At 44.2% G+C, this 26,432-nt stretch overlaps 1 protein-coding gene across 1 annotated transcript; it reads right to left on the bottom strand.

Moving 5' to 3' along the window:
• Positions 1-3,356: 3,356 nt before the first annotated feature.
• On the bottom strand, positions 3,357-26,319 carry LOC110531785 (phospholipase A-2-activating protein). The gene is made up of 14 exons (XM_021615206.2): positions 26,084-26,319; positions 25,343-25,536; positions 24,950-25,050; positions 24,654-24,774; positions 23,939-24,106; positions 21,903-22,038; positions 21,498-21,667; positions 9,121-9,272; positions 8,684-8,903; positions 8,350-8,415; positions 8,190-8,261; positions 7,923-8,030; positions 7,538-7,705; positions 3,357-4,076 (listed from the first exon to the last, which is right to left on the bottom strand). The coding sequence occupies exons 1-14, from the start codon at positions 26,230-26,232 to the stop codon at positions 3,502-3,504; spliced, it is 2,400 nt and encodes a 799-aa protein (XP_021470881.1). The 5' UTR covers positions 26,233-26,319; the 3' UTR covers positions 3,357-3,501.
• Between the last annotated feature and the right edge of the window lie 113 nt (positions 26,320-26,432).

Here is a 26,432-nt window from a genome sequence, read left to right as displayed (position 1 = left end):
CATAGAAAATCAGATTGCCCTCTTCCAGTTGTTGAAAAGCCAGCTTCCCAAGTGACATGATGGTTTTCTCATTCCTTTGCTGATTCATCTCATGTTCTCCAGGGTGCTTCAGGTCCATCTGTTTAGTCAGGAACGTCAGGAAGTGTGTGTACATTTCACTTTGAGTCTTTGGCATTTCTCCTTTCTTTGCTTCAGACAAAATGTTATCCAGAACTGTCCCTGAAATCCAACAGAAGATACAGTGCCTTGCGAAAGTATTCGGCCCCCTTGAACTTTGCGACCTTTTGCCACATTTCAGGCTTTAAACATAAAGATATAAAACTGTATTTTTTTGTGAAGAATCAACAACAAGTGGGACACAATCATGAAGTGGAACGACATTTATTGGATATTTCAAACTTTTTTAACAAATCAAAAACTGAAAAATTGGGCGTGCAAAATTATTCAGCCCCTTTACTTTCAGTGCAGCAAACTCTCTCCAGAAGTTCAGTGAGGATCTCTGAATGATCTAATGTTGACCTAAATGACTAATGATGATAAATACAATCCACCTGTGTGTAATCAAGTCTCCGTATAAATGCACCTGCACTGTGATAGTCTCAGAGGTCCGTTAAAAGTGCAGAGAGCATCATGAAGAACAAGGAACACACAAAGGCAGGTCCGAGATACTGTTGTGAAGAAGTTTAAAGCCAGATTTGGATACAAAAATATTTCCCAAGCTTTAAACATCCCAAGGAGCACTGTGCAAGTGATAATATTGAAATGGAAGGAGTATCAGACCACTGCAAATCTACCAAAACCTGGCCGTTCCTCTAAACTTTCAGCTGATACAAGGAGAAGACTGATCAGAGATGCAGCCAAGAGGCCCATTATCACTCTGGATGAACTGCAGAGATCTACAGCTGAGGTGGGAGACTCTGTCCATAGGACAACAATATTGCACAAATCTGGCCTTTATGGAAGAGTGGCAAGAAGAAAGCCATTTCTTAAAGATATCCATAAAAAGTGTTGTTTAAAGTTTGCCACAAGCCACCTGGGAGACACACCAAACATGTGGAAGAAGGTGCTCTGGTCAGATGAAACCAAAATTGAACTTTTTGGCAACAATGCAAAACGTTATGTTTGGCGTAAAAGCAACATAGCTCATCACTCTGAACACACCATACCCACTGTCAAACATGGTGGTGGCAGCATCATGGTTTGGGCCTGCTTTTCTTCAGCAGGGACAGGGAAGATGGTTCAAATTGATGGGAAGATGGATGGAGCCAAATACAGGACCATTCTGGAAGAAAACCTGATGGAGTCTGCAAAATACCTGAGACTGGGACGGAGATTTGTCTTCCAACAAGACAATGATCCAAAACATAAAGCAAAATCTACAATGGAATGGTTCAAAAATAAACATATCCAGGTGTTAGAATGGCCAAGTCAAAGTCCAGACCTGAATCCAATCGAGAATCTGTGGAAAGAACTGAAAACTGCTGTTCACAAATGCTCTCCATCCAACCTCACTGAGCTCGAGCTGTTTTGCAAGGAGGAATGGGAAAAAATGTCAGTCTCTCGATGTGCAAAACTGATAGAGACATACCCCAAGCGACTTACAGCTGTAATCGAAGCAAAAGGTGGCGCTACAAAGTATTAACTTAAGGGGGCTGAATAATTTTGCACGCCCAATTTTTCAGTTTTTGATTTGTTAAAAAAGTTTGAAATATCCAATAAATGTCGTTCCACTTCATGATTGTGTCCCACTTGTTGTTGATTCTTCACAAAAAAATACAGTTGTATATCTTTATGTTTGAAGCCTGAAATGTGGCAAAAGGTCGCAAAGTTCAAGGGTGCCGAATACTTTCGCAAGGCACTGTATATACCTCTGAGAGAAAACACACGGAGGCAGAACTCCACTCTTTCCTAGAAGGAATCTCGCTACCTAAACTATCAGAGACCAACCAAGAAGATCTCAACTCCCCCTTCACTCCTGAGGAGATCCTGGAGGCAATTACCTCCATGCCACCTAATAAGTCCCCAGGCCCAGATGGATTCCCCAGAGAGTTCTACAAAGCTTTTTGGCCCCAGCTCAGCCCTATCTTCATGCCAATGCTGGAGGATTTTTGCAAAAACGGAGTTCTCCCAGACTCAATGCACACAGCTCGCATTACAGTGTTGCTAAAAAAAGACAAGGACCCCCTATCCTGCTCGTCCTTCCGGCCCATAAGCTTGTTGGATTTCGACTATAAAATAATTACCAAATTGCTCGCCAAAAGACTATAAACACTGTCATTTGTCATTTGTAGGTAGTGGTGAAGTGACTATGCATAGATAATAAACCGCGAGTAGCAGCAGTGTACTATAAATGTAAACAGTCAGTTGGCCATTTGGTTAATTCTTCAGCAGTAGTATGGGCTGGGGGTAGAAGCTGTTAAGGAGCCTTTTGGTCCTAGAATTGGTGCTCCGGAACTGTTTGCCGTGCGGTAGCAGAGAAAACAGTCTACGACTTGGGTAACTGGAGTCTGACAATTCTTTGGGTTTTCCTCTCAGTCCGGTGGACATTTTGATGAATTGTTCAGTAGTCTTATGGCTTGGGGGTAGAAGCTGTTAAGGAGCCTTTTGGTCCTAGACTTGGCGCTCCGGTACCAGTCTGACTTGGGTGACTGTAGTCTGACAATTTTTTGGGCTTTCCTCTAGGTCTTGGATGGCAGGAAGCTTGGGCAGTATGCCCTATCCTCTGTAGTGCCTTACGGTCAGATGCTGAGCAGTTGCAATACCAGGCAGTGATGCAACCGGTCAAGATGCTCTCGATGGTGCAGCTGTATAACATTTTGAGGATCTGGTGATGGATGTCAAATCTTTTCAGTCTGAGGGGGAAAAGGTGTTGTTGTGCCCTGTTTATGGTTCTTGTTGTTGATGTCAGGCAAAGCGTTTTCCAGGATTGTCACCTTGCCCCCTATCGCACTGAGCTGAGAGTTGATGGCATCTAATTTAGTGTTTAGTTCTGTACGTTGGGATCTCAACTCAGAAAGGATGTCTTCGACAGAGTGCGAGGTTGGCATTCGTTGTGCCTCGTGGGGGAGCGGGTTCTCTTGCTCCTGGCTAATGGCGCTAGTTTTTTCTGAAGCTAGCTTCTTCTTGGAGGCTTTTTCCGTCGCTAATACTCGAGTCCGGGTAAAAATGTCACCCGTAGTGTCGCCGCCATGACTTTTTCTTACTAAAGCTAAATGAGTTTGAACTTGGAGTGGAGGTAAGATTAGGAATTGGAAACTACTTGTGCGGAGCTCTTAGTTCATGCGGCCATCTCGTCCAAGGGTCACGTGATCCCCCACCAACTCCATTTATAATTAATAAAGACAAGTCAGGCTTCATGAAAGATCCAATTTGTACATATTTTTATTGCAGCACATGCAATCCAATAGTCTCAAAAGTCAATTAAACACTTGAACAGAGACTAGTAATAATATAAGGAGAGGAAAGGGGAAACCAATGTGTTTGAAGTCACAGGAAATCAGATCACTGCAGTTCTTTTAAAACCAGCTGGCAGCACTCGCCGACCTTGGCCGGGTCGGTGACCGAGGTGTACTTGGCGATCTGTGACATGACCCCCAGTGACTTGGCCAGGTCCTGGGCTGTCTGGTCAGAGGCCACTGTGGTCCCCAGAGCCACCAGGAGCCTGAACACTGCCTCCTTGTCCTGCACCGACTCCAGTGCCGCGCTGGCCACCGACAGACACTGGGCCTTGGCCTCCAGGTCGGGCTGGCCGTGGAGTGAGCCAGCGTAGTTGAGAACGAGAGTCGCGAGGGCGATGTGAATGTTCTTGTTGCAAACAGAGCAGAGGTCGGCGGCGTGGGACAGGACAGCTTCCCGTTGGGCCAATAGGAGGGCCCGGCCTCGCCAGCCACTGAAGCAGTTGCACAGTGTCCGCAATGCCAGCATCTGATTGGCTGGCCGACCCTGAGGCTTCATCAGGCTCAGCAGGTGGTTGCAGAGCGCCACGCCATCATCCGTGTCGCCACCGCACAGGCTGTCGTTGACCTGCGGGTGGCGCACCGCCAGCCGCAGGATGTCCAGGACGGGGAAGACTATGTCTGCAGGACAGGAGAACAGGTGATCACAGCTCAATGATAATGGTACATTACCATATGTTCAATTATTGTAATGTGCAAAGGTTTCACATACTTGAAAAGGCCGATAGGGCCTTTTATTCTTAAAACAATAAAACAATAAAATGCTTCTCAGGACTTCAGAGGGTAAAGTGCAAGAGTGGGCAATAACAGTGCTGGGGGCTTGCAGTCCACTCCAACACACCTGACCATAATTGCTTGACTATCTATACTGAACAACAATATAAACGCAACAATTATAAAGGATTTTACTGAGTTACAGTTCAAATAAGGAAATCAGTCAATTGAAATGAATTCAATAGGTTCTAATCTACGGACTTCACATGACTGGGCAAGGGCGCTGCATGGTCAATACTGCACATAAATCCACTAGCATTCTATAATTAAACTATTCGTTTTTCTTTTTTGAACCCCTTTTTCTCCCCACGTTCGTGGTATCCAGTTGGTAGTTACAGCCTTGTCTCATAGCTGCAACTCACGTACGAACTTGGGAGACGCGAAGGTTGAGAGCTGTGCTTCCTCCGAAACACAAACCAACCAAGCCGCACTGCTTCTTGACACAATGACCACTTAACCCAGAAGCCAGCCGCACCAATGTGTCGGAGGAAACACTGTACACCTGGCGACAGTGTCGGCGTGCACTGCACACGGCCCGCCATAGGAGTCGCTAGTGCGAGATGGGACAAGGACATCCCTGCCAGCCAAACCCTCCCCTAACCCAGACGAAGCTGGGCCATTTGTGCGCTGCCCCATGGGTCTCCCGGTCACGGCCAGCTGCGACAGAGCCTGTAGCTATACAGTCTGATAATACAAGTGATGGTATAGACCTACATCTGCTTGCTTTTTGTGCAACAGTATCTTCTAAATCAAATGCACAAAGCAATAATATGTTAACTACATGAAGTTCTAAGATATACCCAAAGATTATAGGGCCCTATAGGAAACACTTGTCAACACTTTGGTTCCTACCCTGTCACAATAACTACAGTTGAAACTGGGATTCATCCATGAAGAACACACTTCTCCAGCATGCCAGTGGCCATTGAAGGTAAGCATTTTCCCACTGAAGCCAAACTACAGTCAGGTCAAGACCTTGGTGAGGACGACGAGCATGCAGATGAGCTTCCCTGAGACGGTTTCTGACAGTTTGTGCAGAAATTCTTTGGTTGTGCAAACCCACTCTCGTCTCAGATGATCCCGCAGGTGAAAAGGATGGATCTGTAGGTCCTGGGCTGGTGTGGTCTGCGGTTGGACATACTGCCAAATTCTCTAAAATTACAGTGCCTTGCGAAAGTATTCGGCCCCCTTGAACTTTGCGACCTTTTGCCACATTTCAGGCTTCAAACATAAAGATATAAAACTGTATTTTTTTGTGAAGAATCAACAACAAGTGGGACACAATCATGAAGTGGAACGACATTTATTGGATATTTCAAACTTTTTTAACAAATCAAAAACTGAAAAATTGGGCGTGCAAAATTATTCAGCCCCTTTACTTTCAGTGCAGCAAACTCTCTCCAGAAGTTCAGTGAGGATCTCTGAATGATCCAATGTTGACCTAAATGACTAATGATGATAAATACAATCCACCTGTGTGTAACCAAGTCTCCGTATAAATGCACCTGCACTGTGATTGTCTCAGAGGTCCGTTAAAAGCGCAGAGAGCATCATGAAGAACAAGGAACACACCAGGTAGGTCCGAGATACTGTTGTGAAGAAGTTTAAAGCCGGATTTGGATACAAAAAGATTTCCCAAGCTTTAAACATCCCAAGGAGCACTGTGCAAGCGATAATATTGAAATGGAAGGAGTATCAGACTACTGCAAATCTACCAAGACCTGGCCGTCCCTCTAAACTTTCAGCTCATACAAGGAGAAGACTGATCAGAGATGCAGCCAAGAGGCCCATGATCACTCTGGATGAACTGCAGAGATCTACAGCTGAGGTGGGAGACTCTGTCCATAGGACAACAATCAGTCGTATATTGCACAAATCTGGCCTTTATGGAAGAGTGGCAAGAAGAAAGCTATTTCTTAAAGATATCCATAAAAAGTGCCGTTTAAAGTTTGCCACAAGCCACCTGGGAGACACACCTAACATGTGGAAGAAGGTGCTCTGGTCAGATGAAACCAAAATTGAACTTTTTGGCAACAATGCAAAACGTTATGTTTGGCGTAAAAGCAACACAGCTGAACACACCATCCCCACTGTCAAACATGGTGGTGGCAGCATCATGGTTTGGGCCTGCTTTTCTTCAGCAGGGACAGGGAAGATGGATGGAGCCAAATACAGGACCATTCTGGAAGAAAACCTGATGGAGTCTGCAAAATACCTGAGACTGGGACGGAGATTTGTCTTCCAACAAGACAATGATCCAAAACATAAAGCAAAATCTACAATGGAATGGTTCAAAAATAAACATATCCAGGTGTTAGAATGGCCAAGTCAAAGTCCAGACCTGAATCCAATCGAGAATCTGTGGAAAGAACTGAAAACAGCTGTTCACAAATGCTCTCCATCCAACCTCACTGAGCTCGAGCTGTTTTGCAAGGAGGAATGGGAAAAAAATTCAGTCTCTCGATGTGCAAAACTGATAGACATACCCCAAGCGACTTACAGCTGTAATCGCAGCAAACGGTGGCGCTACAAAGTATTAACTTAAGAGGGCTGAATAATTTTGCACGCCCAATTTTTCAGTTTTTGATTTGTTAAAAAAGTTTGAAATATCCAATAAATGTCGTTCCACTTCATGATTGTGTCCCACTTGTTGTTGATTCTTCACAATAAAATACAGTTTTATATCTTTATGTTTGAAGCCTGAAATGTGGCAAAAGGTCGCAAAGTTCAAGGGGGCCGAATACTTTTGCAAGGCACTGTACATTTGAGGTGGCTTATGGTAGAGAAATTAACATTAAATTCTCTGGCAACAGCTCTGGTGGACATTCCTGCAGTCAGTATGCCAATTGCACACTCCCTCAAAACTTGAGACATCAGTGGGATTGTTTTGTGTGACAAAACTGCACATTTAAGTGGACTTTTATTGTCCCCAGCACAAGGTGCACCTGTGTAATGATCATGCTGTTAAATGAGCTTCTTGATATGCCACACCTGTCAGGTGGATGGATTATCTTGGCAAAGGAGAAATGCTCACTAACAGGGATGTAAACACATTTGTACACAACATTTTAGAGAAATAATATTTTTGTGCAAATGGAACATTTCTGGGATATTTTATTTAAGCTCATGAAACATGGCACCAACACTTTACATGTTGCGTTTATATTTTTGTTCACTATAAATCAGTTTGCTAGTGACTGGAAGCAAAAGCCTGCACACATTGCGGCTCGCCAGGATCAGAATTGCCCACCTCTGTACTGGTCTAGTGGGATAAACCCAAATCCTGCCCAAGATGTGCGTTAGCCTACCTTCTGGCCAGTGGGAGGTCTTCCAGAGCAGGCTGATCTGCTCTGTGGTGGGCTGCTCTGAGGCACAGGGGTTACAGACAGACACCAGCAGTTTCTCCAGGCTCTCCAGGACCTCCTCAGACAGCCTGTATTCCCCAGGGGCCCCACCATTCAGCTCCTTCAGCTTGGCTGGTGAAAAGGCAAAGTTATTATAAAGAGATGCCATTGAGAATGAAACAGACATAATACCCATTATGTATTTACTGTAGTAAGGTTTCCATATGGCTATCCACATTATTTCAGTTCAGCGACAGTGCTGGTTGATCAGTTTTGTACGCTGGATAAATAGACACTGAATATTACTGCTCGTAAAGTATCAAAAAATCATGTTTTGTTCAGTGGTTACCCATTATCTGTGTGGCGTTAGCCTGCTCGAAAGTCACACCGTCCGTTTTTGGAAAGTAGATGTTTGTGGAGGTCTGCCTCGAGGCAGCCGAGGAGTAGGCACCCTCACCTGGGAAGACAAGAGGATGGTAGAAGTGTTAGTCCTACCCCTTTAGCAGTGATATTGGGTTGTCTTTTACATGTAATTTTTGTGGTAAAAACACATTTGAGTGTTAATGCGACCTCCGATTAAACCCTTGATGTTGAAGGAGTTGCTATAGTGACTAACCTGTGAAGGGGTCTGCCACGCCCACCGGAGCCCCTGTAGGAGTCCCCGATCCTGGGATGTACCGCCCAGTGCCTGGGGAAAACGCCATAATAAATGTATTAGAACAGCATGTCCTCATCAAACTGAAATGTACAAGAAAATTATATTTGTGTTTATTTACCTGTGAAGGGGTCAGCCCCAAAGCCTGCTCTGTTGTCAGCAGCTCCAGGAATGTATCGGCCTGAGCCTAATGGTGAACATGATAAAAGCAGGGTGAAAATAGTTTGTGTGGTATTCTAAACTCAATTTGAATTTCCATGACCTACTTCAAATATTACGGTAACTTTGATCACTGTGTGTTAGAAAAGGGAACAATCACCCTATAGAGTGAAAATGGCCAGTCGGCCCTACCAGTGAATGGGTTGATACTACTAGGCTGGGCCGGTGTGTGTTAAGAATCTAAAAATGTAATGTAGCAGCCTATATATAGTATGAAGATGGTTCAGTGGCCCTACCAGTGAATGGGTCAGCAGCGCTGGGCGCGGCGGCTCCCAAGGTGTGTCCTTTGGTGTTTTCGATGATGAAGTTGGCCACCTGGTCCAGGAACATGGGGCTGAGCTCGTTCTTCTCCAGGAAGTTGTGGGCTGTCAGCCAGGGGTCGTCTGTCACGTTGTAGGGCAGCTTCATGGACGGGCCACCCTCGTTGATGTCGATGGTGAAGACAAAGTCGTACTCCTGGAAAATCAATCAGAAGATGGCTTGGACCTGTGTTGAGAGATTCACTGTGTGACAGCTCGCTTCAGTTAAGTGTAGATGAAATCACTTGTGAATAATGTGCCTTGCGTCTGTACTCTGGACATTGATTTGATTTTAGTACAGTGTACAATAATTTTCCTCTGAGGAAAATGATCTATTGTTATCACCATTCACCCAACGTTGGGGTGCACCTCACCTTCCCCTCATAGTTGACTTTCTTGGAGGTCTGCTGGTTGGACCCTCCCACCACATCTCCAATCTTCATCCAGCGGCTGTCAGCCACGCTCCACTGGTACGCCTCCACGTTCTGGCCCTCTTTGATAAGCCGTGTCTGGCCGTCCCGGTTCCCTGGGAGACAGACAAACAGACATCTTAATGTGTAATCATACTCTCTGCACTACAATACAACAAGGATGTTATCTGGATTACTCCCCTTTCATGTGCATCTGTGGTTTTTAGTTGTGCAGGTTTTACTAAAGCTTGACGATTGGTCAAATAAGTTGATCATTCAAGTAAGATGTCAGTGACCATGGACTGTAGGTGCAAAAAACTATAATATCCAAAGAGTGATTCTGTGCATGTAATGTCTTTATAGTTTCTATTAATTGAATATATACAGTCAGGTCCAAAGTTATTGGCACCCTCAATAAAGAAAAGCAAAATATACTATAAATTAAATACAAATACTGAGTATATTGTATGCATTTTTGGGGGGTGAAAATGACATTTTATACTCATTCAGTTGCTCAGCAAAAGTGTTTACTTTTTTCTCAAAAAGACAGGGGTCAAATTATTGGCACCCCTGTTTTCAATACATCACCTTGCAAGGATAACAATAATGAGATTGGCAAGGATCTTACACCATTCCTCCATACAAAATCTTTCCAGATCCTTGATATCCTTCACCTGCACTTATAGACTACCATATGTTTAACCACAGGTTTTCAAATGGGGTTCAAGTCAGAAGACTGAGATTGCCATTGCAAAATGTTGATATTGTGGTCAATTAACCATTTCTTTGTGGATTTTGTTGTGTGCTTGGTGTTATTGTCTTGCTGGAAGATCCACTTGCGGCCCAGTTTCAGCCTCCTGGCAGAGGCAACCAGGTTTTTGTCAAAACTCTCCTGGTACTGGGTAAAGTTCATGATGATGTTGACCTTAACAAGGGCCCCAGGACCAGTGGAAGCAAAATAACCCCATATATTCAAAGATACACCACCGTATGTCAAAGTAGGAATAGGGTTCTTATCTGCTTATGCATCTTTTTTGACGCATAGCCCACCACTGGTGTGTGGCCAAAGAGCTGTATGTCATCTGACCATAGCGCAGGTTCCAATCCAAGTGCCAATGCCGTTTTGAAAACTCCAGGCATAGGCACTTACGTTAGTTTGATGACATGAAAATAGAGCTCCAGGCATAGGCGCTTACGTTAGTTTGATGACATGAAAATAGAGCTCCAGGCATAGGCGCTTACGTTAGTTTGATGACATGAAAATAGAGCTCTTTGGCCATGCACACCTCACAAGGCGAGGTATTGAAAACACAATTTTGAAACCTATTCTTTTAGAGAGATTTTATTTCTTGTTAAAACAAAATGTCTATCTCTGAGCAATTGTATTAGTAGAAAATATTCATACCCCTTGACTTATTCCAAATTTTGTTGTTACAGATGGAATTCCAAAATGTTTCTCTCACCCAAATCAAATCAAATGTATTGGTCACACAAACGTGTTTAGCAGATGTTATTGCGGATGTAGCGAAATGCTTGTGCTTAGATACAGTGGCATAGTATAGAATACAGTAAATACATATGAGATGGGTGATACAATATTTACACACAATTAAAGTGACTAAGATACTGTAGAATAGTATAGAGTACAGTTTATCCATATGAGATGTATAATACAAGAAAAATAGACATTGTTAAAGTGGCTAGTGTTTCATTTCCTTAAAGTGGCCAGTGATTCCTAATCTATGTCTATACCTAATCTATGTCTATAGGCAGCCGCCTCTGATGTGCTGGAGATGGCTGTTTAACAGTCAGTGGTATAGTAAAGAATACAATACAGTATACACAACTGAAATGGCTGAAGCAAAATGGAAACACAATTTAAGTGACTAAGATGCCGTAGAATAGTGTGGAGTGCAGTTTATACATAAGAGATAAGTAATGCTAGATACGGAAATTAAAGTGGCTAGTGATCCATTCCTAAAAGTGCCAGTGATTCCTAATATCTATGTCTACAGGCAGCCGCCTCTGGTGTGCTAGTGATGGCTGTTTAGCAGTCTAATGGCCTTGAGATTGAAAAACAGCGTCTGTCTCTCGGTCCCAGCTTTGATGCACCTGTACTGACCTCGCCTTCTGGATGGTAGCGGGGTGAACAGGCAGTGGCTCGGGTGGTTGATGTCCTTTATCTTTTTGGCCTTTCTATGGCATCAGGTGCTGTTGGTCTCCAGGAGAGCGGGAAGTTTGCCACCGGTAAATACGTTGGGCAGACCGCACCACCCTCTGGAGAGCTTTGCAGTTGTGGGCAGTGCAGTTGCCTTACCAGGCGGTGATACAGCCTGACAGGATGCTCTCAATTGTGCATCTGTAAAAGTTTGGGAGGGTTTTAGGTGTTAAGCCAAATTTCTTCAGCCTCCTGAGGTTGAAGTGGCTCTGTTGCGCCTTCACCACACTGTCTGTGTGGGCGGACCATTTCAGTTTGTCAGTGATGTGTACGCCGAGGAACTTTAAGCTTTCCACCTTCTCCACTGGTGTCCTATCGATGTGGATAGGGGGATGCTCCCTCTGCTGTTTCCTGAAGTCCACGATCATCTCCTTAGTTGTTGACGTTAAGTGAGAGGTTATTTTCCTGGCACCACACTCCCAGAGCCCTCACCTCTTCACTGTAGGCTGTCTCATAGTTGTTGGTCATCAAGCCTACTACTGTTGTGTCGTCTGCAAACTTGATGATTGAGTTGGAGGTGCTCGTGGCCACGCAGTCATGGGTGAACAAGGAGTACAGGGTGGGGCTGAGCACCCACCCTTATGTTAAGGATCAGGGAAGAGGTGTTTCCTACTTTCACCACCTGGGGGCGACCCGTCGAAGTCCAGGACCCAGTTGCACAGGGCGGGGTTCAGACCCAGGGCCTCGAGCTTGATGATGAGCTTGGAGGGAACTATGGTGTTGAATGCTGAGCTATAGTCAATGAACAGCATTCTTACATAGGTATGCCTCTTGTACAGATGGGACAGGGCAGTGTACAGTGTGGTGGGGCGATTACATAGTCTGTTGATCTATTGGGGCAGTAAGCAAATTGAAGTGGGTCTAGGGTGGCAGGTAAGGTGGAGGTGATATGATCCTTGACTAGTCTCTCAAAGCACTTCCTGATGACAGAGGTGAGTGCTACGGGGCGATAGTCATTTAGTTCAATTTCCTTTGCTTTTTTAGGTACAGGGACAACGGTGGCCATCTTGAAGCATGTGGGGACAACAGACTGGGATAGGGAGAGATTGAATATATCTGTAAACACACCAGCCAGCTGGTCTGCGCATGCTCTGAGGAAGCGGCTAGGGATACCATCTGGGCCGGCAGCCTTGCAAGGGTTAACACGCTTAAATGTCTTACTCCGGGTCTGGAGAGCCCACAGTCCTTGATAGCGGGCCGCGTCGGTGGCACTTTTATCCTCAAAGCAAGCGAAGGAGGTGTTCAGCCTGTCCGGAAGCAAGACATCAGTGTTCGCGATGTGGCTGGCTGTCCTTTTATAATCTGATTGTCTGTAGACCCTGCCACATCTGTCTCGTGTCTTGAGTCGTTGAACTGGGACTCAACTTTGTCCCTATACCAACGTTTAGCCTGCTTGATGCTTTGGAGGGAATAACTACACTGTAGTTTTGCGCAAATGCTCCCATACATCCACAACTTCTGGTTGGGGTAGGTTTTAATAGTCACAGTAGGTAAAACATCTCCTATGCACTTCCTGATAAAAACTCATTCACCGTATTGGTATATGTGTCAATATTATTTCCTCACCCATCTACACACAATACCCCAAAATATAGTTTTAGAAATGTTTGCAAATTAAATGCATAAAATAAACTATTTACACAACTGAGTCAATACTTTGTAGAAGCACCTTTGGCAGCAATTACAGCTGTGAGTCTTTCTGTCTTCAAGAGCTTTCCATACATGGATTGTGCAACATTTGCCCATTATTCTTTTAAAAATGCTTCAAGCTCTTTCAAATTGGTTGTTAATCATTGCTAGACAACCATTTTTCAGTCTTGCCATAGATTTTCAAGTAGATTTCAGTCAAGACTAACTCGCTCACTCAGGAATATTCACTGTCTTCTTGGTAAGCAACTCCAGTGTAGATTTGGCCTTGTGTTGTTGCCTGTGCTTAGCTCTATTCCATTTCCTCCTGAAAAACTCTCCAGTCCTTAATGATTACAAGCATACACATAACATGAAGCAGCCACCACTATGCTTGAAAATATGGAGAGTGGTACTCAGTAATATGTTTGGGGCAAATCAAATATAACACAACACTTTCTATTCAGGACAAATATTGAATTGCCAAATTTTTCACAGTGTTACTTTAGTGCATGTTTTGGAATATTTATTTTTGTACAGGGTTCCTTTTCACTGCCAATTAGGTTAGTATTGTGGATTAACTACAACGTTGTTCCATCCTCAGTTTTCTCCTATCACAGCCATTAAACCCTGTAACTGTTTTAAAGTCACCATTGGCCTCATGGTGAAATCCCGGAGCAGTTTCCTTCCTCTTCGGCAACTGAGTTAGGAAAAACGCTTGTAAATCAAATCAAATTTTATTTGTTACATACACATGGTTAGCAGATGTTAATGCGAGTGTAGCGAAATGCTTGTGCTTCTAGTTCCGACAATGCAGTAATAACCAACGAGTAATCTAACTAACAATTCCAAAACTACTACCTTATAGACACAAGTGTAAGGGGATAAAGAATATGTACATAAAGAAATATGAATGAGTGATGGTACAGAGCAGCATAGGCAAGATACAGTAGATGGTATTGAGTGCAGTATATACATATGAGATGAGTATGTAAACAAAGTGGCATAGTTAAAGTGGCAGTAGAGTACAGTATATACGTATACATATGAGATGAATAATGTAAGGTATGTAAACATTATATTAGGTAGCATTGTTTAAAGTGGCTAGTGATATATTTTACATAATTTCCCATCAATTCCCATTATTAAAGTGGCTGGAGTTGAGTTAATGTGTTGGCAGCAGCCACTCAATGTTAGTGGTGGCTGTTTAACAGTCTGATGGCTTGAGATATAAGCTGTTTTTCAGGCTCTCGGTCCCAGCTTTGATGCACCTGTACTGACCTCGCTTTCTGGATGATAGCGGGGTGAACAGGCAGTGGCTCGGGTGGTTGTTGTCCTTGATGATCTTTATGGCCTTCCTGTGACATCGGGTGGTGTAGGTGTCCTGGAGGGCAGGTAGTTTGCCCCCGGTGATGCGTTGTGCAGACCTCACTACCCTCTGGAGAGCCTTACGGTTGTGGGCGGAGCAGTTGCCGTACCAGGCGGTGATACAGCCCGACAGGATGCTCTCGATTGTGCATCTGTAGAAGTTTGTGAGTGCTTTTGGTGACAAGCCGAATTTCTTCAGCCTCCTGAGGTTGAAGAGGCGCTGCTGCGCCTTCTTCACGATGCTGTCTGTGTGGGTGGACCAATTCAGTTCGTCTGTGATGTGTACGCCGAGGAACTTAACTTACTACCCTCTCCACTACTGTTCCATCGATGTGGATAGGGGGGTGTTCCCTCTGCTGTTTCCTGAAGTCCACAATCATCTCCTTAGTTTTGTTGACGTTGAGTGTGAGGTTATTTTCCTGACACCACACTCCGAGGGCCCTCACCTCCTCCCTGTAGGCAGTCTCGTCGTTGTTGGTAATCAAGCCTACCACTGTTGTGTCGTCCGCAAACTTGCTGATTGAGTTGGAGGCGTGCGTGGCCACGCAGTCGTGGGTGACCAGGGAGTACAGGAGAGGGCTCAGAACGCACCCTTGTGGGGCCCCAGTGTTGAGGATCAGCGGGGTGGAGATGGTGCCTACCCTCACCACCTGGGGGCGGCCCGTCAGGAAGTCCAGTACCCAGTTGCACAGGGCGGGGTCGAGACCCAGGGTCTCGAGCTTGATGACGAGCTTGGAGGGCACTATGGTGTTAAATGCCGAGCTGTAGTCGATGAACAGCATTCTCACATAGGTATTCCTCTTGTCCAGATGGGTTAGGGCAGTGTGCAGTGTGGCTGAGATTGCATCGTCTGTGGACCTATTTGGGCGGTAAGCAAATTGGAGTAGGTCTAGGGTGTCAGGTAGGGTGGAGGTGATATGGTCCTTGACTAGTCTCTCAAAGCACTTCATGATGACGGAAGTGAGTGCTACGGGGCGGTAGTCGTTTAGCTCAGTTACCTTAGTTTTCTTGGGAACAGGAACAATGGTGGCCCTCTTGAAGCATGTGGGAACAACAGACTGGGATAGGGATTGATTGAATATGTCCGTAAACACACCAGCCAGCTGGTCTGCGCATGCTCTGAAGGCGCGGCTGGGGATGCCGTCTGGGCCTGCAGCCTAGCGAGGGTTGACACGTTTAAATGTTTTCCTCACGTCGGCTACAGTGAAGGAGAGTCCGCATGTTTTAGTTGCGGGCCGTGTCAGTGGCACTGTATTGTCCTCACAGCGGGCAAAAAAGTTATTTAGTCTGCCTGGGAGCAAAACATCCTGGTCCGTGACGGGGCTGGTTTTCTTTTTGTAATCCGTGATTGACTGTAGACCCTGCCACATACCTTGTGTCTGAGCCGTTGAATTGAGATTCTACTTTGTCGCTATACTGACGCTTAGCTTGTTTGATTGCCTTGCGGAGGGAATAGCTACACTGTTTGTATTCGGTCATGTTTCCGGTCACCTTGCCCTGATTAAAAGCAGTGGTTCGTGCTTTCAGTTTCACGCGAATGCTGCCATCAATCCACGGTTTCTGGTTTGGGAATGTTTTAATCGTTGCTATGGGAACGACATCTTCAACACACGTTCTAATGAACTCGCTCACCGAATCAGCGTATTCGTCAATGTTGTTGTCTGACGCAATACGAAACATATCCCAGTCCGCGTGATGGAAGCAGTCTTGGAGTGTGGAATCAGATTGGTCAGACCAGCGTTGAACAGACCTCAGCGCGGGAGCTTCTTGTTTTAGTTTTTGTCTGTAGGCAGGGATCAACAAAATGGAGTCGTGGTCAGCTTTTCCGAAAGGAGAGCGGGGCAGGGCCTTATATGCGTTGCGGAAGTTAGAATAGCAATGATCCAAGGTTTTTCCAGCCCTGGTTGCGCAATCGATATGCTGATACAATTTAGGGAGTCTTGTTTTCAGATTAGCCTTGTTAAAATCCCCAGCTACAAAGAATGCAGCCTCCGGATATATGGATTCCAGTTTGCAAAGAGTCAAATAAAGTTCGTTCAGAGCCATCGATGTGTCTGCTTGGGGGGGAATATATACGGCTGTGATTATAATCGAAGAGAATTCCCTTGGTAGATAATGCGGTCGACATTTGATTGTGAGGAATTCTAAAATCAGGTGAACAGAAGGACTTGAGTTCCTGTATGTTGTTGTGGCCACACCACGTCACGTTAACCATGAAGCATAGGCCCCCGCCCCTCTTCTTACCAGAAAGATGTTTGTTTCTGTCGGCGCGATGCGTGGAGAAACCAGCTGGCTGCACCGACTCCGATAGCGTCTCTCCAGTGAGCCATGTTTCCGTGAAGCAAAGAACGTTACAGTCTCTGATGTCCCTTTGGAATGCTACCCTTGCTCGGATTTCATCAACCTTGTTGTCAAGAGACTGGATATTGGCGAGAAGAATGCTAGGGAGTGGTGCACGATGTGCCCGTCTCCGGAGTCTGACCAGAAGACCGCTTTGTTTCCCCCTTTTACAAAGTCGTTTTTTTGGGTCGCCGGCTGGGATCCATTCCGTTGTCCTGGGTGAAAGGCAGAACACAGGATCCGCTTCGCAAACGTCATATTCTTGGTCGTACTGATGGTGAGTTGACGCTGCTCTTATGTTTAGTAGTTCTTCTCGACTGTATGTAATGAAACCTAAGATGACCTGGGGTACCAATGTAAGAAATAACACGTAAAAAAACTAAAAACTGCATAGTTTCCTAGGAACGCGAAGCGAGACGGCCATCTCTGTCGGCGCCGGAAGTACTTGTATCTTTGTTATGACTGGGTGTATTGACACCATCCAAAGTCAAATTAATAACTTCACCATGATCAAAGGGATATTCAATGTCGGGTATTAATAAAAAAAACAATCTACCAATAGGTGCCCTTCTTTGCGAGGCATTGGAAAACCTTCCTGGTCTTTGTCAGGGATTCTGTGTTTGAAATTCACTGCTCGACTGAAGGACCTTAGAGATAATTGTATGTGTGGATACAGAGATGAGGTAGTCATTGAACAATCATGTTAAACACTATTATTGCACACAGAGTGAGTCCATTACATTTTTACTCCTGGAATTATTTAGGCAAAAAAAATGTATTCAGGCTCTTTGCTGTAACACAACAAAATGTGGAAAAAGTCAAATGGTGTGAATACTTTCTGAAGGCACTGTAGCTATTTGTATTATTTAATTCAGTATATTTTGCTCATCTTTATCAACGGTGCCAATAATTAATACATAGTCATGGCCAAAAGTTTTGAGAATGACAAAAATATTAATTTTCACAAAGTCTGCTGCCTCAGTTTGTATGATGGCAATTTGCATATACTCCAGAATGTTATGAATAGTGACCCGATGAATTGCAATTAATTGCAAAGTCCCTCTTTACTATGCAAATGAACTGAATCCCCAAAAACATTTCCACTGCATTTCAGCCATCACAAAAGAACCAGCTGGCATCATGTCAGTGATTCTTTCGTTAACACAAGTGTGAGTGTTGACGAGGACAAGGCTGGAGATCACTCTGTCATGTTGATTGAGTTCGAATTACAGACTGGAAGCTTCAAAAGGAGGGTGGTGCTTGGAATAATTGTTCTTCCTCTGTCAACCATGGTTACCTGCAAGGAAACACGTGCCATCATCATTGCTTTAAACAAAAAAGGGCTTCACAGGCAAGGATATTGCTGACAGTAAGATTGCACCTAAATCAACCATTTATCGGATCATCAAGAACTTCAAGGAGAGCGGTTCAATTGTTGTGAAGAAGGCTTCAGGGCGCTCAATAAAGTCCAGCAAGCGCCAGGACCATCTCCTAAAGTTGATTCAGCTGCGGGATCGGGGCACCACCAGTACCAGAGCTTGCTCAGGAATGGCAGCAGGCAGGTGTGAGTGCATCTGCACGCACAGTGAGGCGAAGACTTTGAGGATAGCCTGGTGTCAAGAAGGGCAGCAAAGAAGCCACTTCTCTCCAGGAAAAACATCAGGGACAGACTAATATTCTGCAAAAGGTACAGGGATTGGACTGCTGAGGACTGGGGCAAAGTCATTTTCTCTGATGAATCCCCTTTCCGATTGTTTGGGGCATCCAGAAAAAAGCTTGTCCGGAGAAGAGAAGGTGAGCGCTACCATCAGCCCTGTGTCATGGCAACAGTAAAGCATCCTAAGACCATTCATGTGTGGGGTTGCTTCTCAGCCAAGGGAGTGGGCTCACTCACGATTTTGCCTAAGAACACAGCCATGAATAAAGAATGGTACCAACACGTCCTCCGAGAGCAACTTCTCCCAATCCCAGGAACAGTTTGGTGATGAACAATGCCTTTTCCAGCATGATGGAGCACCTTGCTATAAGGCAAAAGTGATAAATAATTAAGTGGCTCGGGGAACAAAACATCAATATTTTGGGTCCATGGCCAGGAAACTCCCCAGACCTTAATCCCATTGAGAACTTGTGGTCCATCCTCAAGAGGCGGGTGGACAAACAAAAACCCATAAATTCTGACAAACTCCAAGCATTGATTATGCAAGAATGGGCTGCCATCAGTCAGAATGTGGCCCAGAAGTTAATTGACAGCATGCCAGTGCAGATTGCAGAGGTCTTGAAAAAAAAAAAAGTCAACACTGCAAATATTGACTCTTTGCATCAACTTCATGTAATTGTCAATAAAAGCCTTTGACACTTATGAAATATTTGTAATTATACTTCAGTATTCCATAGTAACATCTGACAAAAATATTTAAAGACACTGATGCAGCGAACTTTGAAAATAAATATTTGTTTCATTCTCAAAACTTTTGGCCATGACTGTACATTGTAGAGGTCGACCGATTAATTGGAACGGCCGATTAATTAGGGCCGATTTCAAGTTTTCATAACAATCGGAAATCGGTATTTTTGGACACCGATTTTGCAGATTATTATTATTTTTTTTACACCTTTATTTAATCTTTATTTAACTAGGCAAGTCAGTTAAGAACATTCTTATTTTCAATGACGGCCTTAACTGCCTCCTTCAGGGGCAGAACGACAGATTTTCACCTTGTCAGCTCAGGGAATCCAATCTTGCAACCTTTCAGTTAACTAGTCCAACGCAATAACGACTTGCCTCTTGTTGCACTCCACAAGGAGACTGCCTGTTACGCGAATGCAGTAAGTCAAGGTAAGTTGCTAGCTAGCATTAAACTTATCTTATAAAAAACAATCAATCATAATCACTAGTTAACTACATATGGTTGATGATATTACTAGATATTATCTAGCGTGGCCTGCGTTGCGTATAATCTGACTGATCATACAAGCATCTAAGTATCTGACTGAGCAGTGATCGGCAGAAGCAGGCGCGTAAACATTCATTCAAACAGCAGTTTCGTGCGTTTTGCCAGCAGCTCTTCGTTGTGCGTCAAGCATTGCGCTGTTTATGACTTCAAGCCTTTCAACTCCCGAAATGAGGCTGGTGTAACCGAAGTGAAATGGCTAGCTAGTTGCTCTCGCTGCTTCGAGAGTGGCTGTTGTCGTTGTGTTCCTGGTTCGAGCCCAGGGAGGAGCGAGGAGAGGGACGGAAGCTATACTGTTACACTGGCAATACTAAAGTGCCTATAAGAACATCCAATAGTCAAAGGTTAATGAAATACAAATGGTATAGAGGGAAATAGTCCTACAATTTCTATAATAACTACAACCTAAAACTTCTTACCTGGGAATATTGAAGACTCTGAAACGTTAGCTTTCTTACATAGCACATATTGCACTTTTACTTTCTTCTCCAACACTTTGTTTTTGCATTATTTAAACCAAATTGAACATGTTTCATTATTTACTTGAGGCTAAATTGATTTTATTGATGTATTATATTAAGTTAAAATATATTTAAAAAAATATATTTAAAAAATAAAAATTGGCCGATTAATTGGTATCTGCGGTTTGGTCCTCCAATAATCGGTATCGGCGTTGAAAAATCATAATTGGTCGACCTCTAGTACATGGAGCTCCAAAAGTATTGGGACAGTGACACATTTGGTTTTTGTTATGGCTCTCTACTCCAGAACTTTGGATTTGGCACAAATATCATAACCTCCCCCCCAAAAAATGCTACCCTCCCCTGTTACTGTAATGGCAAGAGGTTACCATGTCTTGGGGGTATGATCTAAAATGCTAACCTGCCCTGTTACTGTAATGCTGAGAGGTTAGCATGTCGTGGGGGTATGATATAAAATGCTAAACTCCCCTGTTACTGTAATGCTGAGAGGTTAGCATGTCGTGGGGGTATGATATAAGATGCAACCTGCCCCGTTATTGTAATGGCGAGAGGTTAGCATGTCGTGGGGGTATGATATAAAATGCTAACCTGCCCCTTTATTGTAATGGCGAGAGGTTAGCATGTCGTGGGGGTATGATATAAAATGCTAACCTGCCCTGTTATTGTAATGGCGAGAGGTTAGCATGTCGTGGGGGTATGATATAAAATGCTAACCTGCCCTGTTATTGTAATGGCGAGAGGTTAGCATGTCGTGGGGGTATGATATAAAATGCTAACCTGCCCTGTTATTGTAATGCTGAGAGGTTAGCATGTCTTGGGCATCTAACTTTCTCACTCATCATTATTCACAATTAATTCAGGACTATCCATAATCATGGTAGCATCCACATTAATGTATTAGTGTTTAAAAAAAATATTATATCCTTATTCACAATAACAGTGACTCCAAAATGACAATACATTATTTACCATTCATTTCACAAAATAATCTGAAACACAACCAAAACAAACAGCTAATGCAGCCAACAAGTTTGTAGAGTCACAAGCTTGATGTAATCATTGCATGTTAGGAATATGGGACCAAATACTAAACGTAGAACTACTTTAATACACAGGTGAATTTGTCCCAATATTGGGAGGACTATGTACAAAAAGTGCTGTAATTTCTAAACAGTTAACCTGATGTGGATGAAATTAAAGCTGACAGTCTGCACTTCAACCTCATTGTCATTGTATAATTTCAATGTACAGAGCCAAAACAACAACACATTTGTCACTGTCCCAATACCGTTGGAGCTCACTGTATATAGTGGAATGGAAAAATATAATAAAACATGCAGATACAAATTAATTTACCAGGCTCCTCGAGGTGCTCCCTTCCTGGAAGATCCTCCATCTTGATGTCCCCCAGGTCCCCTGTCTTGGGGTCGATGGTGGTCTTGGAGAGCTCATCCTCGAAGGCCTGGAGGTCCTGGGGGCTAGCCATACGATCTTCCACCTCAGTGAACACTCTGATGAGGCCGTCACTGTAAGGCAAATAACACGACCGGTGACACAAAAGCAAGGTCATATCAGAAATATCCATCTCACCTCACTTCCAACTATGTTTACCCTCTGTGTGAAGCTAAAAGGAGGGAGGGGGCATCATGATATTGTATGAGCATACACCAAAGAGAAGATTATTGTATTTGTTTTATCATTTCGGTGGAGTAGCAGTATTGGTGCCCATATGCCACAAAATAAATAGACAGTGGGGTTTACCTGGCGCCCACAGCTATATCCCCGTTAGGCAGGATGCAACAGCACCACACGGACTGGGCTGGGAGACGGATGGTCTGTTGGCAGTCGCCCTGCTTCCATATCCTCAAGGTCCGGTCCTCTCCTGTGCTTACGAAATCTGAGAAGGGAGGGGAGCACCAACCAATTGTCTAGAAAAATGTCTGACGGAAACGTCAACACGGTAAATGTGCAGAGATAATACACTGCTCAAAAAATAAAAGGGAACACTTAAACAACACAATGTAACTCCAAGTCAATCACACTTTTGTGAAATCAAACTGTCCATTTAGGAAGCAACACTGATTGACAATAAATGTCACATGCTGTTGTGCAAATGGAATAGACAACAGGTGGAAATTATAGGCAGTTAGCAAGACACCCCCAATAAAGGAGTGGTTCTGCAGGTGGTGACCACAGACCACTTCTCAGTTCCTATGCTTCCTGGCTGATGTTTTGGTCAATTTTGAATGCTGGCGGTGCTTTCACTCTAGTGGTAGCATGAGACAGAGTCTACAACCCACACAAGTGGCTCAGGTAGTGCAGCTCATCCAGGAGGGCACATCAATGCGAGCTGTGGCAAGAAGGTTTGCTGTGTCTGTCAGCGTAGTGTCCAGAGCATGGAGGCGCTACCAGGAGACAGGCCAGTACATCAGGAGACGTGGAGGAGGCCGTAGGAGGGCAACAACCCAGCAGCAGGACCACTACCTCCGCCTTTGTGCAAGGAGGAGCACTGCAAGAGCCCTGCAAATTGACCTCCAACAGGCCACAAATGTGCATGTGTCTGCTCAAACGGTCAGAAACAGACTCCATGAGGGTGGTATGAGGGCCCGAAGTCCACAGGTGGGGGTTGTGCTTACAGTCCAACACCGTGCAGGACGTTTGGCATTTGCCAGAGAACACCAAGATTGGCAAATTCGCTACTGGCGCCCTGTGCTCTTCACAGATGAAAGCATGTTCACACTGAGCACGTGACAGAGTCTGGAGACGCCACGGAGAACGTTCTGCTGCCTGCAACATCCTCCAGCATGACCGGTTTGGCGGTGGGTCAGTCATGGTGTGGGGTGGCATTTCTTTGGGGGGCTGCACAGCCCTCCATGTGCTCGCCAGAGGTAGCCTGACAGCCATTAGGTACTGAGATGAGATCCTCAGACCCCTTGTGAGACCATATGCTGGTGCGGTTGGCCCTGGGTTCCTCCTAATGCAAGACAATGCTAGACCTCATGTGGCTGGAGTGTGTCAGCAGTTCCTGCAAGAGGAAGGCATTGATGCTATGGACTGGCCCGCCCGTTCCCCAGACCTGAATCCAATTGAGCACATCATGTCTCGCTCCATCCACCAACGCCACGTTGCACCACAGACTGTCCAGGAGTTGGCAGATGCTTTAGTCCAGGTCTGGGAGGAGAACCCTCAGGAGACCATCCGCCACCTCGTCAGGAGCATGCCCAGGCGTTGTAGGGAGGTCATACAGGAACGTGGAGGCCACACACACACTACTGAGCCTCATTTTGACTTGTTTTAAGGACATTACATCAAAGTTGGATCAGCCTGTAGTGTGGTTTTCCACTTTAATTTTGAGTGTCACTCCAAATCCAGACGTCCATGGGTTGATAAATTTGATTTCCATTGATAATTTGTGTGTGATTGTGTTGTCAGCACATTCAACTATGTAAAGAAAAAAGTATTTAATAAGAATATTTCATTCATTCAGATCTAGGATGTGTTATTTTAGTGTTCCCTTTATTTTTTTGAGCAGTGTATTTTGTGTGCAGGAGTTATCTTTTCGACTATGAATCACAAAAAGACAAGCAGCCAATAACAATACAAAAGGTTCTGTTAACTATTTCCAAATTATACACAACTACATTTAAGTAGGAGTAGATCAGCCTATAGATTACAATACACCAGGACGGATAACTAAAACTATGAATCACCAACAGATTGTCACACTTTCCTAGGGCATAGTGGTTCCACAAACAGGGCACTAGTAGATTCTCAGGGTTCAGTCGTCCATACTGTACCTTGTCCATTGGGGAAAACGGCCAGGCTGTAGATGTAGTTGGTATGGCTGTAGTACACTTGCACACATTCTCCAGTCACTAGCCATCTCCTGATAGTGGCGTCGTTGCTACAGGAGAAGAATTCCAGGTCGCTGACCACCGCTAGCCCCCTGACACAGTCCTCATGACCTGGGATAGACAAGGACATTTAGTGATGTCTGGCCCCAGAACTGCCACAATATTTATAGGGGGCAACGTGGGTAGTGGGTGTGTGATGAAAAATGTTATGTTTGTGCTTTTCTAATAACACATTTCTGTGTTCATGCAAGTGCCTGATTGAACATGCCTGGGAGGAACCCTCACTATCAGTATCTGCAATTTGGCAGTATGCCCAGAGCATTGTTTTGAGAACGGAAAGGGATATCTCAGTTTGAAGGTCTCGGAGCTTGGAGAGAAGAAGCCTTGCGAGGTATTGGTCGGTCACATGCATGAACCAAACATTAGTGATGAATTAATGATGAATAAGCTAAATCATGCAAATATAACTTGTGTGTGTAAGCAGTATATGAGATATCTAACAGAACTGCCCTGACGGAGGTCGCTTCAGACCGGTACTTTATGTATCTAAGTTTGACTGCGACCTCTCCAGTTTGCTGTTAATAAATAATTATTCATTTAAGATTGACATCGAGTGTCCCTGTGTAGAATTTCCACGACAGGTGCATTAATCTCTCACCTGTAAACGTCTTCTCACAACGTCCAGCCTTCCACAGCTTGATGGTCTTGTCAGCTGATCCAGACAGCATGAGGCCTTGTTCAGGTAATATGACCACCGCCCACACTGCTGCTGTGTGTCCCTACAATACAAAGAGCACAATTTACCATGGTCACTCGCCTGGGTTGTGTTTAGCAGGGAGAAAACTATTTCAGATTTATCCAATTAGAACAGATTTTCATTTTATGTTGCAAAATGTTTTGCTACTGAACATGACCCAGATAAAAAATTCTATAGACAAATCTCAGATACTTTACCTGTAAGGTCATCATGCACTTCTCGTTGAGCCAGACTTTTGCTGTGGTGTCCCAAGAGCCACTCAGTAGTGTTCCAAACTTCCCAGAGGACAGTGCACACACTGTGGACATACGTAACATGGACAGTTTCTACTTATAAACAACGAAAGCGTCATCAGACCAAGTTGGTATTGTAAGTAGCCAAGTTGAGTTAGTTGTTCCACAATGATGCATTACATTTACATTTCAATCAATTAGCAGACGCTCTTATACAGAGCACTTACAGGAGAAATTAGGATTAAGTGCCTTGCTCAAGGCATATCAACAGATTTTTTTTCACTTAGTTGGCTCGATACTGGCCACACGCTCTTCTTACCTGCTAGGCTACCTGCATCAACAGTATATCAACTATACCTGTGTTTTTGTGTCCCTTGAGTGTGAACAATGGTTGTGGTTGGTCCAGTGTGAAAACACAGATGTTGTGGTCGTTTCCACCTGTGGCTATGAGTCCCCGAGGATACGTGTCGCTGGGAGCGATTATGCATACACAGGATACAAAGTTCTCATGGCCTGTCATACAATGCATTTCTGTGAAACCCCTGTCTGGGCTGTAGAGAGAATAGCGACACAGAACATATGCTATTTAAAGTTAAACTTGATTACATTGAAAACACAGAGCAGGACAACAGCAACAATGTGGTTTCAAATCTAGTCATTCTGAACAGTCTGGCTTCTTTCAGTGACTAGATTTATATAAAAGCTTACCGTTAGCTATAAAACTAATTGCCATATGGCCTAGAGAAACCTTGTGCACATATATTATCATTCAAAGTTTAGAAAGCTTGTGTCACGTTTTTGTCCCGTACAGTTTGTGTGGCAATGTTATTAATGGGGGGGAAATATCAGAAGTGAAACCACACGTCCAGACCATAGTGTGGTTTGGTTGCACATTTCAGTTGAGTGAATGACAACGCTAATTATGTTAGCTAGCTAGTATGCTTTAGTAGACTTGTTGGTTTGCCTTGAAATTATGGTATATTGAGAGGGGCATCGATATGTGTGTCTAAGGGTTGCTAAATGATTCTCTTTACAACATTAAAATGGTAAGACAAACATAGTCATTTGAGCTAAGCTAAATTAGCTAACTAGCGGTACCTTGAGTTTGGTACCCAGACCCTTCCGGTTCGGTCTCTGGAAACAGACGTAAAGGCTCCGTCAGGGAAAAAAGCAGCTGCAAGACCTCTAACATCCATTTCATGGCCAGGTATGGAGCAGCTTAGTTTATATGAGTTAGGTGATGCCATTGTATCACCAATATCACAATGTTGTAATCGTAACTTCTAAAGAGAAAAGAGGCACCCCTTGTCAAGAAGAAATCGTCCGGTTAAGTAAAGCGGAAGTAGTAAGGAAAATTAACCTTGACCTCAGATCGCATGCTGGGACAATTACATTTATTTTGTTGTAATTATATATACATATTAGATAAATCATACAAATAACACTA

The sequence above is a fragment of the Oncorhynchus mykiss genome, chromosome 9 (genome assembly GCF_013265735.2).
Source record: "Oncorhynchus mykiss isolate Arlee chromosome 9, USDA_OmykA_1.1, whole genome shotgun sequence".
NCBI lineage: Eukaryota > Metazoa > Chordata > Actinopteri > Salmoniformes > Salmonidae > Oncorhynchus > Oncorhynchus mykiss.
The sequence above is the reverse complement of the archived record's forward strand: the minus strand, read 5'-3'. Positions and strand labels throughout refer to the sequence as shown.